Source organism: Gouania willdenowi, chromosome 15 (assembly GCF_900634775.1).
Source record: "Gouania willdenowi chromosome 15, fGouWil2.1, whole genome shotgun sequence".
In the NCBI taxonomy this organism is placed as follows: Eukaryota; Metazoa; Chordata; class Actinopteri; order Blenniiformes; family Gobiesocidae; genus Gouania; species Gouania willdenowi.
This window is the reverse complement of record NC_041058.1, coordinates 11,453,039-11,472,922: the sequence shown is the minus strand read 5'-3', so window position 1 is coordinate 11,472,922 and position 19,884 is coordinate 11,453,039. Positions and strand designations below refer to the sequence as shown.

Here is a 19,884-nt window from a genome sequence, read left to right as displayed (position 1 = left end):
TTAAAAGACTATTACAGACAAAAAACAGAGTTCTCTGCATCCCAGACAGAAAGAGCCAGAGCCCACTGACAAGTTTAAATCATAGCGTGTGAGGAATGGGGAATTTGTAATTAAATGTTGGGCCAGTTATTGTCGGATACTCTCAGGGGTATTTAATAGTCCTTCACTCTGGAATTTATGATGTAACATCAAATTTGATTGATTCTGATGGATGTCAGCTATTGCTCCTATTTTATATACTGTATTCCATTGTCTCCCTTTTCCTTTACAACACTGCTTTGGTTCAGTAATATATTGGGGCGGCAGTAGCTCAGTCCGAGGTGCCAGGGCACTTCTCGCGCACTGTCGAGGTGCCCTTGAGCAAAGCAAGGTGGTTGAACATAGACATGTGGAGACAGGGCCATCCATGACGGAGAATAAAAGGGAGAGCTTTTTGGGGTCCATCCATAAAGTCAGCAAAATGATGGTCCATTGTTCTATGAATCTGTGATAATCACATGTATTTATTTATCTGAATAATATCCACTGTTACCCAGGAAGTTTATTATTATTTGTGCCATAGTATATAGTCATAGCATATAGTCATCTTAAAGATGTAAATCAGAAATAAGATGGGTTGAAAGTGAGTGACCAAAAATGGTGGAAAATGTGGTGAACAGGGATTTTAAAAACCACAGAAATTGGTTAAAACTTGCAAATTAAAGTGGTATAAAAGGGTTCAAGGTGCCAATATTGGAACAATTACTTTAAACTGGCAAATAATGGTCATAACAAATCGTGAATATGGTTAAATTGGCAACATATGTGACATTAGGTGGGAAAAGTGGTGGAAATTAAGTGCCGAAAATTTCTTGAAGGTGGAAAAATGCAGAAAAGGCATTGAAACTTGGTGGAAAAGTGGCAGAAGTGGGTGTAATTAAAATGAGCAAAAAGATGGCAAGAAAAATTGATGAAAATTGGGTTAAAGTATGGCAAGGTTGGTGTAGTTGCAGAAAAAGGGGTAAAAATAAGTAAAAATTGGCTTAAATGGTTCAAAAAATATACTTGCAGGCATCAGTGTTTCGTGACCCCAAATAGGGTCACGGCCCCAAGGTTGAGAACTCCTTGAATGCTTTTAAAAGCACAATATTTAGCAAGACTGCAGATTAATCTATAAGCAAATATAAGGTCTGATTGTTTTTCAATGGGGAACTATTGACTCAAGAAATATAGAAGAAGATTTGTTAAAAAATATATATTCTAAAGTAGTGAAGAATATATTTAGTCTCATGATGACAATTTATTAAAATAATATATATATATTTTAAAAAGCACAAGTTCCTAAAACCATGATTTAAGGACATTTAAGGACACAAAGCACACCTTATACAAAAAGGTAGATTAAGGTGAATGCAGTTTACTGTCTGTCTCTGCAGTGGATGCAGGTCACTGCAGCACTGGCTGAAGGTGAGCTAATCTGGGTGGGATGGTTTATCTGAGGACACACACACACACACACACACACACACACACACACACACACACACACACACACACACACACACACACACACACACACACACACACACACACACACACACACACACACACACACACACACACACACACACACAGTTTGTTGGGGTGTGGATGCAGCACAGCAGCCAAAGCTGAACATGAGGATACTGCATTTGGTCCTACCTTTGAAATATGAGACTGGAACGTTCTTTTATAATTATTATGTAGGTTACAGTATTGCTGCTAAAGTACAGCTACATGTCACGGCTTCTATCTGCGGACAAATGTGTGAAACTGCTGCAGTAACATGGGTCTTTCAGGGACAATGATGACAAATCTCCAGCCTGTGAAAGAATGTTTAGGGTGCTATGCGCATGCGCACTCCTCTCTGCATGCTGAGGGTCTGCGTGCAGTGCGTGCCCTCTTTTCTCGGCCAATCACGTCACTGATAAACAAACGCTTGCGTCACTGTTATTGTGGTAGTCAGACCCAGCTGCACACACAGACATTTAACTCACCATTTTACTCAACATTTAGTCCTCTAAAGCCACGGAGCCGCTACATTTTGACCGAAGCCATGTCTTTACCGAAGGAGGCGTCGTCTGACGAGAGCCTGCAAGGTAAAAACAGTAGTTTATAAACCTGGGACTCATCGACTGTTGAGGTAAACATGGGTAACAATACACAGCCGAACCTCTAGGAAAGCTGGACCCTCTTTTAGCCTGTGTTGGGCTACTAGCTAAATATAACTAAACGTATGTCCTGTATGTACATGTGTCAGGCTTGCTCCATTATGTAACGTCTAAATGCTCCAACAAATGGAAGCTGTTGTTCTCTTCATACGTGGCAGCCCATGTTATCTACACTAGTGCAGTGCCCGTAGGAAGTATGTTTTGCTATAGAAAAGTGGGAAGTTAAGTTGCTTTTTTGTGGATGGTTTACATGGGAGCGTTCATCTTTATTTCAGAATAAAAGTTAAATTATTTTTAAATTGACCTTGTAAACACTCAATTCCTAATGCAAATTTAATTCTGAAACACACGCACACAAATATTATTATTACTATTATTATTCCTCACCTTAGTTACAAACGTTGCTCACTGATGACACCTGCTGGTCAATATTTACAGGCTGTTTTTTTAGGATATTAGAGCCACTTTAGGTTTTAAAAGCCCTTTGTGCAGTCACTCCTCTAGATTCTTCTTCTTCTTCTGTGTAGTTTTATGGCGTTTGGCAACCAAGGCAAGAAGCATTACCGCCCAAAGATTGTACACAGCTTTCCTTTATTCTGAGTTACCATGTCTACCCGTCAACATTGAGCTGTTCAAACTTATTCCGAATTACCCTGAATACCTGTCAACATTGAGCTGTTCAAACTTATCCCGAGTTACCATGACTACCTGTCGACATTGAGTTGTTCAAACTTATCCCGAGTTATCATGACTACCTGTCAACATTGAGCTGTTCTAACTAATCCTGAGTTATCTTGACCACCTGTCAACATTGAGTTGTTCAAACTTATCCCGAGTTATCATGACTACCTGTCAACATTGAGCTGTTCTAACTTATTCTGAATTATCCTGACTACCTGTCAACATCGAGTTATATATATATATATATATATATAGGCCAGCAATAGTGGACTGAACACAGAATGACGGACCATTTCTTTTTATCCTAAGGTTCCTGGATTGAGCTGCATTTTAATGGATCCGGCTCTAAGAGCAGCAGCCACCATGGAAGCCAGGAAGAAATCCCCGCCTCCATTCAGGAGGGAGAGCTGGAGAAAATGCTGCTGGATGCACAACATGAGTCAGGCAGAAGCAGCTCCAGAGGAAGCTCCCAGTGCAACAGGTCAGTGGAGAAAAGAGGAATAGCACTGCAGTGTGTGCTTTATTCTGTTGTGCAACACGGGGAAACAAAAACAATGTTCTCCTCTGTTTTGGTGTTTTTCTCCACAGTCCTCTCAGAGCACAGACACCACTTCTTCTGCTGAGAAGCTCAGAGGGAAATAGCACACAGGTACTGTCCTCCATCAGCCAAACGTTCAAAGACTTATAGTTTAAAAATAAGACAAAAAAGCAATGGAGTCACTAAGAAGTTATATATGACACACAGATATTTACAAATGGGTACAATTTTGGGTTTCTTTATCAAAGACTTAAGCCTGAAGGTGAACATGTTAAATTCCAAAATGGTTGAGTTCAGTGGGTAATGGATTCCACCACTTAGCACAAAATAAACACATAGTTAAAGCTTGAGGTATGAATGCAATTTTTTTTACTACTATGACATAGTTTTGCAAAATCTGTTAAATTACTTAAAAAAACTAAAAACGAGACTTAACCTAAAATGGATTTCCACGGACATTTTAGATTTATTTAAATCCATTCTTTGGTGGGTGACTGAGACTAAAATTAGATTTAAAATTCTTGTCAAAGTTAACTCTGTTAACAGCTGTTATTTGTATCTAGAAGGATGAAAAATTTCAGGAAGAAAAATAAATTCACCAAAAAACAAACAATCAATCAAGAAAACTATTTATCTTCATCCTTCATTGCACTTATCAGGGTCAATTTTAAGATTAAATTTATTTAAACATATCAATTTTCAAAATGTGCAATAGAAAGAAGTGAGTACAGGAGGATAAGGCACGTCTACAACATTCAAATCCTTGTATGAAATGCCAGGATATCAGCCCAGGTTTTTGGCTGAGTTGCTACAAGTTGTCTTGACTAGACTCACGTGATCATATTGCATCAGAATCAGCTTTATTTGTCATTGCACATGTTATTGAGCAACACAGCAACAAAATGACATTTCAGTTTCATCTCGTTCAAGAAACATAAAAAGACAATCGCATATAACATGGGAGGACAAGGGCGGGGGAACTGTGGGTCGCCACAAGGGCAGCGCCTTGTATTTAAATGAAAAGTGGGAGGACAACAGGAGGAGAAAAGGCAGGTTCTAAACTGAGAACCCTATTGGGGTGTAAAACTAGGAATAAACCTCCTCAGCGTACATGCACCATAAAAACCAAAACACAGTCACAACCAAAACTCGAGAACATAGCACATGGGCAGGGGAGTGGGGGGTGTGGGGGGTCCAGGAATCCTGTGTGTATTCGGCCGCAAATGTCCTGTGCGGACACGCGGGCTCACCACTGCCCATTCTGTTTGTCGAAAAAGAATCACAAATCAGATTGACTATAATATTTGTCATGTTTATAATTATCTAAACATGTTGTAACATGCATAGCAGTGTGTGCGCGTGCGTGTGTGTGTGTGTGTGTGTGTGTGATTGAACACTGGATCCTCCTGCTGGGACAAGTCAAGCTGTCAGTCATAATAAACATCAATAGTCCAGATATTTTCCTTTTTAATACTGTATTTAACCATGGCAGAACATTAAGTTCTAAAATCATCTATCATCTACCAAATCAGCGAGTTAGGGCAGCTGGGTGGGGGTTTGTTTGTTGATAAGGAGCTACTGCCCTCTTCAATGGACCCGCTCTACACCCTGGCTTTTTAACGCACTACACTATGCAGGGCTTACATATTACATAACTCATCGTACATTAAAAAAAAAAAAAAAAGAAAGCAAAATTTTACACAAATCAATACCAAATCAAGGATGGAAATGACAATTGGGAAGTAGCAAGATCACGGATAATATGTATATTAATGTTCTTTTACCACATAACTAGTAACTTTAAGGAATGTTCACTATGTTTGGCATTGATTGATAACCATCTATAAGTAAGAAATTATCGCCTTTTGTCACTTGCCTTGTAACAGACATCGTACATGAAATGAGACCGTTGTTGTAGTTGTGCTTCGCTTCTGTTCATTTCTGTTAATTATATGAACATTTCAAACAGTGCTCTGTAAGTGTAGTCCGTGGTAAAACAGCCACTTTGATGTGTAACAGGTTCTCTTTTGCTAAAGAGGTAAAATCACAATCAAAATATGACGTGCTAAATGTATCACTGATAATGTCTAAGGTTAAATCACAAACTATATGTTGTGTGTTGTGTGCATGCTGTGTTCCTATGCTCTTGTACTTTATTCCTTGTAATTTGTTCCCTTGTGCTGTGTGATATGTTATTTTCATTGTAATGGGGGGCACTTATAAGCTCTTGCTTCGGCCCACTCCTTTTGAGCAGAACTTTAACTGCTCAAATAAACAAACTAAACTAAACTAAACTAAAATGTCTCGTGTTTTTTTTTTCCAGTCTGATGAAGACTTTCAAGAGAGAAGACGAGAGGTTGACAACCTGATGAAGAAAAATGCTGACTGGATCTGGGATTGGTCGAGTCGACCTGAAAACAATCCTCCAAAGTACGTACCATTCTTCAGTGTTTTATTTCTAGGATTCAAAACAAATTCTTATTGCATAACATTATTGCAAATCTGAGTGCAGTACTATACGATGGCAACTGGTGCTAATGTAGTCCTCATTTTGTGGTGATGGTTTGACATTAAACGTGCACTCATTGACTTTAATATATTCAAAAACAATGAAAAATTCATGGTTTCCTCTGCAGGGAGTTCCTGCTGAAGAAACCCAAGCGCTCGACCTCTCTCAGCATCAGGAACACCAGTGTCATGAAGAAGGGAGGCGTGCTTTCTGCTGACTTTCTCAAGCTTTTCCTTCCCTCATTAATCATTTCTCACATACTTGCTGTTGGCTTGGGGTAAGCAAAATATTTAATGCTTAACTGTGTTAATAGTGTAGAACAGACATAGGCAACTGGCAGCCCCTCAAGTAAATCCCCCAAAAATTGTAATTCAAGAAGTTGGAAGAATTATGAAGCCCAACATAATGCACAAAGTACACAAAAACATACACAACACAACAACCACAAATGACTACAAAATCACACAAAACCACTACACATCACAGAACACACAAACTGTGAACAAAATTAAACAAAATGACAGGAAAATACAGAAAACAACAAAAAATACAGAAAGTGACCTCAAAAACGCACAAATTGACAACAAAAATGCAGAAAAAGACAAAAAAATACACACGATTACACCAAGAACACACAAAAAATTAACCAAAAACACACAATGACTGAAAACTGACAAACATAAAAAAATTCAATTTACAGATTTGAAGGAAATGCTCAACATGGACACAAAACAGGCCAATGAGTGAAACCGCACTGATCAGCTGATTGGTCACTGTTTAAAATTAACAAAGCTCATATGCAGCATTAGCTTTAGCAGCTAACGCTGCATTTCTGCCTTGGAAACCGATGCCACGTTTTCACAAAAAAATCTTTCAAGGAATCAACGCTGTAATGGTAAATATTAATCTAAATCTCTGTCAGACTCATTGTCAGGCAAGGCAAGTTCATCCCTCGTGACTTTTGAACTCACGCATGAGAACTGAAGGAGTGTGAGATTTCAGAGTGTGAAAAGGCTTATTACTCTAAAGGCACACAAACTGTCAACAAAAATGCACAAAATGACAGGAAAATACAGAAAACAACAAATGCAGAAAATGACAAAATTACACAAACACAAAAAACACAATGATTCCCAAAACACACAAAATGACTAAAAACTGACAAAACATCAAAACCACAGACAAAATAAATAAATAGAATAGTGTGTTAATGTAGAAGCCTTTTTTACATGTATGTAATGACTTAACATAAATGTGATATTAGAGTTATGCAGGGTACTGAACTGTAAATGTCTGTTTTTCAGGATCTACATTGGGAAGCGTTTAACAGCTCATACTTGCTAAGCAGGAAGATGGTGTGCTGTGGAATTTAAACCCTGTCAGGTGATCATTTTGCATTGTCATGTGACCGTTGTGACATGCCTTAAAATGGGACTCAGATCAACGATGGAGACTTGCCTGTGTGGTTTAGTTAAACTGAATAAATAAATACCACCACGATGATGGACCCCAGTGTGACCCAAAGATTCAAGGATCTACCATTGCTGGCTACAGTCCACACTTTAGTGGTGGAAATGACTGTTTTTGCTGCTTCCAGTAACCCTCAGTTTGCACCAGATATTTCATGTACATCAGACTTTTGAGTTGTTTTTATTTTTTAAGCACATTTTAATCAAGAAATTTACTTTTAGTCGTGTGTTGTTAATGCTAAATTCCTCTCTTGGGTTTCTGTGACAAATATCAACATTAGCATGTGCAATCATGAATAAATTGATAATTGCTGTTCAGTAAATCTCTGTAGTATCAGAATTTATGGCCTCAAATATTTTCAAACCAAAAGGAAACGTGCAGATAAACACAATTAAAATTTTATTGAACTTTGGTCAAAATAATAAAGTGAATACATTGCCACCATGTTAGGAATCAATGAACAAAGACAATGCAATTGTGTGTTTACTTAAATGTTTAGTCAACCTTCATTTTTCTGCATTCACACCTACAGAGGTAAATAAGATCCACATTGTCAAGATGTGATTGGATTTCTCAGTGATATCCCTATTAATAAATGCATAAGGGCACATGTGTACGACTTAATCTGAATGTCCTACACTATTAAACTGACTTGGAGGCACCGTCACATAAAATGTAATTATGTGAAACTCCTCAGTAGTGTGTATGTATCCATAGACGGCCACGTGTAGCAGCAGTATATGAGGACAGAACGCTAGAAAATAGGATTTACAAATAATGCACATGAGGTTTGTAAAAACGGGTTTTTTTTTTTTGGGGGGGGGGGGGGGGGGGGGGTCATAACTTGTAGCTGTCACTGATAAAAGTAGTTATTAAGGCTGCAGATTCCCTTTGCCCTGGACCCTATCTTGTGCCGTTTTATTTTCCATCCTGCATCCTCATAATATGGTCAAAAACTAGAAGATAATCTCTTGACAAACATATGAACCCCCCCCCCCCCAAATGTGTTTGCTTGAGATCTGCTCAAAGGACAGTGCTGTGACCAGACATTTTCGTCACCTCTCTACAACATAAAAACATGCAAAGCAGTAAACATGTTTTATTACATAATTTCTAAATTTAAAAACACATCTGTAGTTTTAGTTTCTTTTTATTATGTGGATGACAAGGTGTGTACTCGAGTAGATACAGTCAGTGAAATTATGTCCCCAATTTTGACTGGAGGTAAAATAAGCAAAAGGGGTAGGAAGGAGAAGAGAAAAACAACAAAAAAAAGTCCACCTTCCATAATCACATCTTCCACCAGTAGTCTGGCCTGAGAGCGTGGCCAACGGGGGAATGTTACAGTTAAGTTGATTGGCCATTAATCCTTGCGTCAAAAAAAAAAAGGCCTGAAATCTGTGAATGATGATACAACCTTGACAAGACGTCATTTTTATGGACTTCTGAGAGTTCTGTTGTTAAATTGTGAAATGCAGGCTTAAAATGTCAACACAAACACCAACGTTCAAGAGTTAGACCTCGAGGGAGTGCCTGTTCCGTCAATTAGACCCAAACTGGACTTTCTGGGTCGGGGGGCCATGTTGATTTCCCTGGTGCCAAAAGGCAAAAGACCTCAGCTCAGACTCAAAATAACACAGGCCTATGTATCAACCTCCTGTGGCAAAAAGAGGAGACGCGTGCTTCTGAATTTCTCAGTAGGAGGACAACAAGGCTGTTTCTTCTTATACAGATAGACAAGTAGTAGGCTTAACTACATAGGTATGGTAAAAGCCCTATGCTCTGGAGCCCCCCTTCCCCTCAGATCTTCTAGTTGATTTTGTCCTGAAAAATGTACAAGTTGTTGGTGGCTGCCACGGCTATCACATTATCTTTGGGGTGCCAGGCAGTGTGGAGGATCTTCTTGTTGAAGTCTAGGCTATCAACGCTGATCTCGTCTTTCTTCCTCTTGCCCCCGGTGGACACTTTGCGTGGTTTAAGGGTGGCCCGTGGTTTGCTGCTCTCCCGGGAGGCCTCCAGTGTGATGTCCCGCCTGGTGTTGCGGTCGAACATTCGGAAGAAATTGTTGTAGGAGCCAGTCATTATGGCACTGAGAAAGAAACGGGAAAGAACATGACTACAGCTTTCGACTTTTTATTGGGCGACACCGAGTACTTCAGCGTTGTAAATTGTTGTTGTGGGTTCACACGTACCTGTCACTGCCATTCCAGCAGCACTCAAACTTGTCAAAGATGCAGTCGTTTTCATACAAGGAGCAGAGTTTACTGCGAAGGTATTCATGGACCTGGAACAAAGGCCATAAAATGGGTCCATAACAGTTTAATGATCAACATCATGTGTCAGATCATAGTAGCAGACCATTGCCCTTTTAGATATTCACATTCCTGCCACTTCGCCATCAAATTTCAATGCCTATTCTGCCAATTTTTCCACTTTCAAGACATTTTTGGCACTTATAAACCCTTTCCACACCTTTGTCACATTTTTTCCAATTTAACCTCATTCGCGATTTCTCATGCTCATTATTCGCCAGTTTAAACTAAATGTTCCTACTTTTTCCCACCACTTCGAACCCTTTTTTAACCACTTTTTCTGTCACTCTAATTTGCAACTTTTAACCAATTTCTGTGGTTTTTAAAATCCCATTTCACACCTTTTCCACCATTTTACTTCCGATAAAAACATCTTTAAGATGACTATATACTATGACACAAGTAATAATGAACTGCTGGATAACAGTGGATATTATTCAAATAAATAAATACATGTGATTAAAACAGATTCATAGAACAATGGACCATCATTTTACTGACTATGGACGGCCCCCAAAAAGCTCTCCCCTTTATTACTCTTTATAGATATCTCTGTCTCCACATGACTGTTCTTCAATGTTCATGTCTGTGTTCAACCACTTTCAGGTACAGTGGGGGTTCATTTTGGGGGTCACGGGCTGAAAAGGTTCAGAACCACTGTTCTCATAGGATTCAGATTAAGGGTTTTCCTTTAATAGCTTTATTTTGAAAACTCGCAAACATACTTGTGTTGCACTAACTTTTATAGTTAAACAACTTTCTCTGAGGTAATGAACATCTCCAGCTTATTATTGTTTTATCTTCATCCTGCGTTCTTTAGGCATTTGCTTTGAAGGCCAAAGCTTTTTCTAACCTGACCAGGCTATGAAATATTGACTGAGGAGGTTCATATTCATACATTATATCATATTATGCCCTTGTCTTGAGATGATGCTTTGATGCATACAATCGAACCAGAATGGCATAACTCAATATATAATGTTTTCTCTGTGATGTAATTGGGGTTTCCCTATAACTATTATAGCATAGCGTACCTGTTAGTTTCTTTTTTTCAGAGGCAAACCCCTAAAATATGGTTAAAGGTAAAGCCACATGTCACACAGGGACCTTTATTAACAAAGGTGTAGAGAACATTATCAACATTTAGAAAACTAATTATGTGCATTTGTGCACATTTCAAAAACAACTTCAGCTGACCAAAGTGCTGTACAGTTTTTTTTAATTTAATTATTAGAATTAACTATCAAATTTTTATTTATTATTACTGACAATTGGGAATTTATCATATACTAATATCCAAAGTGGCATACAGAATGTATAAACAGTAACCACTACTAACACGCGCTGTAATGATCACCTTCTGAGGGCTGTCCCTTTAAGGGAGCCATGGTAACGTTGAGTCAGACCTGCCTTCTTCCTGATTTGTACTGAGCCATGGTTGGAGCTTTATGTCAGTTTTCTGTTACTGTCCCGTCTAAAACGACATATAAGCAATGTTTGCACAATAAACATGCGGTATGATGCACACAGTGTTTTACAGTGAGCAGAGGAGGAGCGCGAGGGAGGCGGAGCAAAGTGGCTGTGTATGAGACATGGACACGGGAGAGGGAAATAGGTACGGATTTGCGTCCAATGGAAATAAATGTATTGCTATTTTAGCGCAAAATGAATTACAGTATATCGATATAAACAATATTGTCCCGTGTGATATCGTGCTTATAAATTAAAATATCGATATAATGCCCAGCATTAGTGAGTGTGTAATGAGTGCTAAATTCACCTGATATGTCTCCACTGGTCTGTTCTCCATGTTGAGGTCCCAAACTTTGACAGAGAGGTAATCACGTGTCATCATGTAGCGTCCGCTGTGACTGAACTTCACGTCTGAGATGGATGAGATGATCTCAGAGAAAAACGATCGGCTGCTTGGATCTTCGGGTTCTTCAAAGACTGAAGGAGAAAATGTTGACATTTTGCAGATCGAGAAAATAATTTTGAAAAAATCAAACAAGGATGTTAACTGATTAGTACTCACACTTTGAGTGCCTATCACAGAGAGCCGCAGCTCGCATGTCACAGAGGCGAATGGTGCCTTTGCTACTGCTGTACACAAATACATTGCATTGGTGTGGATGGCACTCAGCAGCAGTGATTACTTCTGTCAGTTCCTCCATGTTGGCGGGCTTGATGTCTACAATATCTGGGAACGCTGCGTTAAGGAACTTATATGAACAATAGAAAACTACTCAGCCAGTGATATGATGGACTTCAGGCAAAAAACACCATGAAACAGGTGGTTTCTGATGAGGAAAAAGGATACTAAAACTTCGGTCTGTTATTTCCAAGTGCCATAGATTTATTCTTAGGTCATCTGCAGAGAGGTAAGTTTCATGATCGCTATTTACAGAAATGGAATTAATGTGATAGGTGTGCGCGTTCGCAAAGATCCTCCTTGGGCTTGCTTCTACCATGAGATCCATTGGCAGCAGCACTGGTACCTACACAAACAAAGACATGCAGTTTAAAAAAATAGAAAACTGAAGTGATTAAAACTAGAGAATGTGACATTGGCAACAACAAACCCGTAAAGATGTGATTCTAAAGGGATCTAGGAGTCGCCCATCTTCATCTTTCAGGTTGTAACCTTCTGCTCTTTTATCTCTTTCACTTATTTTCCACAATTTGATAGTTTTATCTGACAAGAAAACATCAGGCAAGTTTAATTTCAGTTTCCTTTTCCTTCATATACTGTGAATATTAGGGATGTAACGATTCACTCAACTCACGATACAATTCACGATACGATTCTCTCAATTTATTTTACAAAATGGGACTGTAGACAAATGACTGAAAAATATTCCTTAATTTTTTAGGGGAAAATACTGTACTATTTTCCTTTTATTTTTCATTGTCAAAAGAATCCCTTGATAAACTATTCAAAACAATGCAGTTTACCTAAAGATAAATCCTGAATTAAATAAATAAAGGAATAATACAAATGAAGAAGAAGCCTATTAATTTAAATTCTGGTTCTATAGTAAACAATGCAAGACTGCACAATAGTTATTTTTCTTTTTAAAAGTGCAACTGAAAATATATTTTGTGCCTTAACAATTGGACTTAAAAAAAACAGTCATTGCACTGTATTTACATCAGATATTTGTTTGGACCAGCAGAGGGCTCTGGTAACCCAGTGGTCGATTGGGATGCAGTTATTCTAGCAGTGAAAAAGAGATGCTATGCGCTAGCAGACAGAGCTAATAGAAAAAAGTGATTTTTACAGATATTCACATAATATTACAGATATTCTTTCAGTGCTAAAGGAGTAAGGAATCATTTATGAACATGTTTAAGAGTAGTAGGTGATTACGCTCGATCTGCTGTTTAAAAAAAGTACTGCGATTCAATTTTCAGAGTATCGATATCAACCGTGATACCTAGGAATCAATTTTGAACTGCCTTACGATTAATCGTTACATCCCTAGTAAATATATATAGAGTAGAAAAAGTTTCATCTTACCGTTAGTTGAAAGTAGAAAGTGAGCAGCATTTTGTTGGGGTAGCCATCGTATTTTGTTAATTTTTTCCTCAATTTCTAAACTTTTCAAATAGTCAAATTCTGGCTCATGACTCTGAAAAGTGCTATACACGTTGTACTCCCCACGGAGGTGTGGACGATTCTTAGACTGCGGAAACAAGACAAAACAAAATATTAATAGGCATGCTCAATGTCTTAAATACATTATGGTTTAGGGAACAGGGATGTAACATACAGTACTTTAACTACTGATTACTGGCCTTAAAAACCCACAAAAAAAAACCAAATTGCAGTTTCTCGTGGCTAATGCGAACACAAGTTTATCTTAATAGAAGCACCTCACCTTATACAATATTGAGTGATGGAAATAATTGTTACATGTTGAAAAAAAAAAAGTGCATTGCTTCAAACTTACTTCTTGTTCATGTTGGAATATCACTACTCGACCGCCTTTGTCTCCGGTTGCAAGTAACTCTCCAGAATAGTTGAACTCAACAGTTGATATTATGTCAGCTGAAAAACAAAACAATGAACACATCTGATTGGATGTGACAGATGAAAAACACAGTACTATTTCTGATTCTGAGGTTGTGAAATGAATTTGTTCCATTGGTTATAAATAGTAGTTCTTTCTAAGGAAACACAGGCATAGCTTAATGATGCACTCTTAAAAAACAACATGTGGTTTCCTCTCTTATTTTAAAAAGGTTAGATATGTTGAATATAATAAACTGACAGGGACAAAGGTCTTCATTAATAAACAAGACCCTGGTGGGTTTGCTAGTCTTTAGAAGTGCGAAAACTAAAAAAAAACACCTGTTAAACATGCAGCTTGCATTGTATCCATTGTAAAGTGTAAAGTAAGTGGGTATTACTAATAAATGTATGGTCAAAATATTTGTAAATTCTATTTTTACATAGAATCCATTCAAAAAGTCACTTTATTGTTGTTTTTAAGACTTTTTTAAAAAAAAAAGCTTTCAAAAAATAAATTTAAGATCTCATGGTCACTTTAAGCTGCTGTTAACAACACATCTTTAACAGTTAAATTAAATAAATTAAACTAAAGGCAGGTTTATTGGCCCTCAGGTCACAACAAGTAACAACAGTTATTCAAGGCCAACTGGCAGAAAACAAGAAGTTATTACAACATGATCAAAATGTAGGACATGTTCCTGAGATTGTGTGATTTGCTTTCCATCAGCTTCTCTAAGGCCATCAGCTTTTTGAGCTTTTCTTTGTGCCTTCAGCCCAATTGTTGGACTTGGTAATAAGTTGGGCCATTAATGACCCAGATTTTCCTTCTGCCTGCTCAGCAATATGGTCTGGATCAATTTGAAGCACACTTTATGCAGGATTTTGATTCTTTTCTTCAGTTCTTCTACTTTAACTGCATTTATGCCCATCGATGCTACGCTAATCCTTTTCTTACGGTGTGTGCAATAGGCTTCCCGGTTGTTATTCTCAACTGGCTTTATTCAATCTTTGAATTTGAGCATCTTGATCCAGGAGTCAGAGAACTTGCACTTTCCCATTTTTGTTTTCTTCTCGTCTGTTTTCGCTTAGGAACATTCGCTGTCACGTGACATCGCACCTGTACGCGCACAGCCCCGACGCGATCTAGCTCCAAGTATGCAACCAAGTCAAAGCTTAAGTACCAATAAAATTGAATACCTTGTAAAATCGCGATTGAGACTTTTCTAATATTGGTCCTTAATTTTCCCACAATTGATTGATCAACTTTTAATACTTTATAAGACCCCGCGGACACCCTGTGTTCTGTCTAGCTATACTGCACACGTGCTTTTATCACGTGCATTGCATTTAGTCCTCAAACCTGCAAAGGATCATTTATATACACGTACAAGTCGTACACGCTCATTGTGGAACCACATTAAATGTCTACACGTCATCACAATATAAATTTATGATCTGTAATGTGTTTTTCCATTAGATTTTAAATGTCTTACGTCTATTTCCGGCACCGTTGTTGTTGTTGTGAACTGATTCAGCTGTAAGGTTAAGAGAATCAATAAATGAATAAATAATAAAGTGCTTGTGCATGAATGGTGTTCTCCTGCTGCCAGTCAGTGCACACAGCCCAGGTGTTAAACACTGATACTACTCTCTCAGGATGGATCCCTTTAGTTTGATGTTTGTCCAGATAGTGTGCACAATACGAAGCAAACACATTAACTTCACTTTTTTGTCATCTTCACAACATTAAACCTTTCAGTCAAAGGTATACAGTTTTTTTTTTTAACTTAAGGATTCTTTAAAATATAACTGCATCAGGATAAAGCATCCAAGGCAAAACACTACATCCAATATCAATCAAAAAGCTAAAAATGGTACCAAAAGTAATGAAATGTCCTTGTTAGACAAATCTAAAAGTAGCAACAACACTAGAGCGCTGATTTCAGCCATCAACAATTAATCAATATCTGTCAATAGTCCGGCCGATTAATCAAACTATGACACGTAAGTGATGGATTTGAGCTTGAAATGTCAGTAACAATTACAAAATTATAACACTGGGAGAAGTGCACAAGTTCATTGGTACAGTTACATTTAGTCTTTTTTTGTTATTTCATTTTTAATTGTCCATGTTTACTGTTTAAGATTTGAACAACTAACTACATTTACAATTTTTTTGGTACATTATATTCTGGAAATACAGTTTGCACAAGTTTACCTTTTCCTTATTTATCAGTGGCTTTACAGTCTTTATGTTGACTGTGTTACAAACTAAAGTTCTTTATTTTAATTTTAGTAGTGCATAAATGAACACAAATAAGAATTTGTGTTCATTTAAAGCAGTTTTAATTTTGTCATTTTCCACCAGTTTTTCCTCGACTACATTATTTAAGTGACAACTAGACTATGACTAATAAAAAACATGTTAACAAAAAAACTATATTAAAATATTGATGTTTTTAAATCGACTTAGAAAAACAAAACGATAATGTCGTCACAAGGGACAAAACTAATCAGAACTCATGTGGTCTTAGCTAGTGATGACATAAAATCTGTCAGTGTGTATGCATTTATAAACATTCATACCACCCAATATCAGGTTTATGAATGGTATATGAATTTAAAAAATGACTTGGAAAAATAATAAACTCTAATCCTGCACATTTTTAAATCTTAATGTAATTTAGTTAATTAAAACTAATTAGAGTTCCTTCAGTAGTGTTATGCTTTTTTGTCTTGAATCATATTTTTTGTATTATAAAAATGTGTGTTCATGTGCAGTATATCCTGTGTTTGTATCAATGTTCTTATTCCTTTTAAAAAACCCCAATATCGGTGTGGGCACTAAAACACTAGTAAATGCGTAGCTAATGCATTTTCATTGGTCGATAGTGTGAATGACCAAAGTCCTGTGATTTAACGCCATAAAAATAAAAGGAAAATAATCAATTTAATTGTTGCAAACGACGGGAACTATAGCAATCAAGGTGTGCCTATATTGTCACAGTGTGGATGTGAGCACAACAGGTTAAAGTCTAAATGAAAATAGTCGGAGAGAGATCCTACTGAGGGCTTGTGTGTGTGTGTGTGTGTGTGATATATGTCACCTGAAAACATTATAATCAAAGATTCTCATCCCTGATTAAATTGTAAGTCAGTCTAAATCAAACAAACACGCTCTTTTGCACAGTTTTGTTACTTCACTGCTTTTGTAGTGGAGGAACTGTGAGCAACATGTTGCAATGAACAGCAACTACCAGGTTACAAAACAAGTGCAACCATTCATTTAGGACAAGTTGCAGTTCACATTTTTGTCACAAACGCCTATAATGACTCATCTACACATTTCTTAGGGCCCTAAAAAAATCTGCTTTATTTTTTTTCTTCCAAATTCCATCTTCTAAAGCAAATGTTATAAAACAAAATATGCTATGAAATATTTATTTATCAATATAGGCGATATTGTAATTTTCTATATTTGCAAAATAAAAGACTGAATATATCTTTAATCTAGATATATCGCCCCAGCCCTACACGTTTGTCTCTGTGAATAAAGAAGGAAAAACCTGAAAGCTGCAACATCCACTTGAGAAAATAGGTTTAAATCACATTTCCTTATAGTAAATGGTGAAACCCACACCAGCTTTTGGTTTTACTTTAAATTCTAAGCTCATAATAATTTGTTCTGAAAACCCCTTCCATTATTGATGCTCTTGAAAAAGATAATGATTTATTTATTTTTGGTGAGAAATTTAGACAAATGTATTAGTCAAGCATATTTAAAAGATTCAGGTTATTTTATTTGTAACCATAGTAAGATTTTCTTTGCAGTAAGGTGACATCACGTGACAGTCCTTTTTACACACAAAACGCAAGAATGTAATGAGCAAATTATACATTGGACAAAATACCTTTGGTTCCACAAATTAAAAATAAAAAAGTCCAAAGGGAACAAGGTAAAAAAACAAAAAAAAACAGGATGTTTGTATTTTGCATGTTTAAAAGAGCAACATTTAGACAGAAATGTTATAATGACAGAAAAACATCAGCCTGATGCTTTGTTTGCGTGTGGATTTTCTCTTACAAATGATAAAATAAGGAGTGAAACAAACATGATGTCACTGGGCAATTTATGGACGCAGCACATTGACGTCACGACCACAGTCGCTCCCCTTTGATAGCCTAGCCACCAGCTAGCATTACGGATGGTTAGCGCTTCACAGGTACGTGCGAATATTGCATTGTGCATTGGATTCGCGAGCATTAAAGCACAAATTAAAAATGAGTCCCTACAATAAAACCCACGAAAAAAATGGTGCATCCTTTAATTCAGTGAAGCCCCCACACAGCGACAGCCACTTTAACCTAGTCGCCAAGCTAATGCTAGCCCACTTACCTTCCGCAACATCTTCATCTATGGCTCCTTTCACTTGAGAGAAACACCACTGGAAGTCATTTCCTCCTGCGACTCCTGGGGAACACAAGCACAGCAGCTCAGGCCCCAATATTCAACACACGCGTTGAGAACTTGCAACTTTAGCTGGCCCCGGGGGCTGCGGCTAAGCTAACATGCAGCTTCAGGCCGTTGCACAGAGCATAGTGAGGAGCCTTTTCCCGTTCAAAACAGCCCTTCTTACCCGCCATTGCTTCATTTAGCAGCTCGTGCTGTTACACAGCTTTCAATAGCAAATTCACCCCGCGCAGTTTGTCCTTGGAACCCAGACAGCATTCACAATCAGCGTGTTACAGACTCGGATCCAGATCTGTCAAGACCACGGAAATTATCCGTGATTTTTTTTTTCCCTTCTTCCAAAATGGCGCACAGTACACGGGAGAAATGACGTCATGCACACATGCCACATCCCGGCCCATCCCTCCATCCACCGCCGGAGAATCGCATCATCTCAGAATATCTCACTACAACCCGTTTAATATCAGTTAATAACCATTATAGTTTTTATTAGAGCTCGTGTAGATGCCACATTGGAACCAGGACAGACATCACTCCCCAGCGTAAAGGTATTACATTAAAAACTCACACAAACTCAGAGGAAAAGGGAAATCCAATTTTACCTCCACGTGTTTGGAAAAATACGCTTAAAGACGCGTTTGCAAAAATGTATTTGGGAAAAAAGATGTAAATAAAAAGAAAAAAAAAAAATCTTTATGTTTAAAATAAGATTGAACCCCCCTGATTTAAATGTTTGTTTCTGTATTTATTTATTTTATTTATGTTGTTTTACTTCGAATTTGAATTTTTTGAAGCATCAAGTTAAGGTGCATCAGACAATAACTGCAGTGAATTTATTTCTATTACTTGGACAGCTAATGCCATCTAGCGGCCAAGTGACGCATGTTCAGTAAATGTTGAGCATATTTTAGTAATAATAATAATAATAATAATAATCATGATCCAACAAATGGAAACAATATACATTTTAACAAGTTCACTTGAAGGAGACAATTGTAATGCAATACACGTTTTTTCATCCGAAGGACAAGAAAAAACAAAAACAAAACAAGATGAGCTAAAGACAATATAACAAAATTGTAATTAACCATTAAACCATCAAATGTGAAAGCATGAATATCATATATATATATATATATCATAAATATTCTCAGAGAAAAAATTAAAAAAACGTTGAAGGGATGCAATGATATGAAATTATACTTTATAAATCACAGTAGTGAAGGAAATTCCCCATTGTAACACTAAAGCAATACAACCTATACAGAAAGGAAATCATTTTAACAATATGCAATAATAAACCTATGAATGAAGTACAATGTATGTATGAGTCCAAGTAATATTTAACATATTAAACTAACAAATAATACAGGACATGATAACAGTACAGTATGTTTAGGGTGGTCCATCAAAGCATGGTAAAAAATAAAAAATAACAGATAACCTTGATTAGAACCCTGCATTATGTTTTGGCATCCAGAAGATGATTTAGGAGGAATTAAGGAAGAAAAAGGAGATGTTTTAGAGGCTTCCTGGAAAAGGAATAATAACATAAACATTATACACATATAACAATATGGAAAATGAAGTTTCAGAGATTACAGATTAAGAAGGGAAGCAGATTAGTGATTTTGTCACCACAAGCACAATGTGTTTCTTTAAAACTCTGGATTTGCCACAAATATTCTTAAGAATTCCT

General features: G+C 37.2%; 2 protein-coding genes across 2 annotated transcripts; one reads left to right on the top strand and one right to left on the bottom strand.

Moving 5' to 3' along the window:
• The first annotated feature begins 1,984 nt into the window (after window positions 1-1,984).
• Window positions 1,985-7,709, top strand: bnip3 (BCL2 interacting protein 3). Its single transcript, XM_028467811.1, has 6 exons — window positions 1,985-2,117; window positions 3,180-3,351; window positions 3,459-3,519; window positions 5,732-5,838; window positions 6,045-6,194; window positions 7,222-7,709. Exons 1-6 carry the CDS (start codon window positions 2,075-2,077, stop codon window positions 7,259-7,261), a joined length of 573 nt encoding a protein of 190 aa, XP_028323612.1. The 5' UTR covers window positions 1,985-2,074; the 3' UTR covers window positions 7,262-7,709.
• A 503-nt stretch (window positions 7,710-8,212) lies between these two features.
• LOC114476381 (protein phosphatase 2, regulatory subunit B, delta) lies at window positions 8,213-18,549 on the bottom strand. The gene is made up of 10 exons (XM_028467809.1): window positions 18,352-18,549; window positions 18,111-18,185; window positions 13,653-13,750; window positions 13,220-13,385; window positions 12,282-12,394; window positions 12,020-12,197; window positions 11,735-11,899; window positions 11,480-11,649; window positions 9,580-9,671; window positions 8,213-9,476 (listed from the first exon to the last, which is right to left on the bottom strand). The coding sequence occupies exons 1-10, from the start codon at window positions 18,356-18,358 to the stop codon at window positions 9,197-9,199; spliced, it is 1,344 nt and encodes a 447-aa protein (XP_028323610.1). The 5' UTR covers window positions 18,359-18,549; the 3' UTR covers window positions 8,213-9,196.
• Between the last annotated feature and the right edge of the window lie 1,335 nt (window positions 18,550-19,884).

Coding starts and splice junctions, on each gene's coding strand:
- bnip3 (XM_028467811.1), top strand. CDS start 2,075: ATGTCTTTACCGAAGGAGGCGTCGTCTGACGAGAGCCTGCAAG. Junction 5,839..6,044: donor CCTGAAAACAATCCTCCAAA/GTACGTACCATT, acceptor TTTCCTCTGCAG/GGAGTTCCTGCTGAAGAAAC. Junction 6,195..7,221: donor ATACTTGCTGTTGGCTTGGG/GTAAGCAAAATA, acceptor TCTGTTTTTCAG/GATCTACATTGGGAAGCGTT.
- LOC114476381 (XM_028467809.1), bottom strand. Junction 13,751..18,110: donor AGATGAAGATGTTGCGGAAG/GTAAGTGGGCTA, acceptor TTTGTTTTTCAG/CTGACATAATATCAACTGTT. Junction 9,477..9,579: donor TGCTGGAATGGCAGTGACAG/GTACGTGTGAAC, acceptor TTTCTTTCTCAG/TGCCATAATGACTGGCTCCT.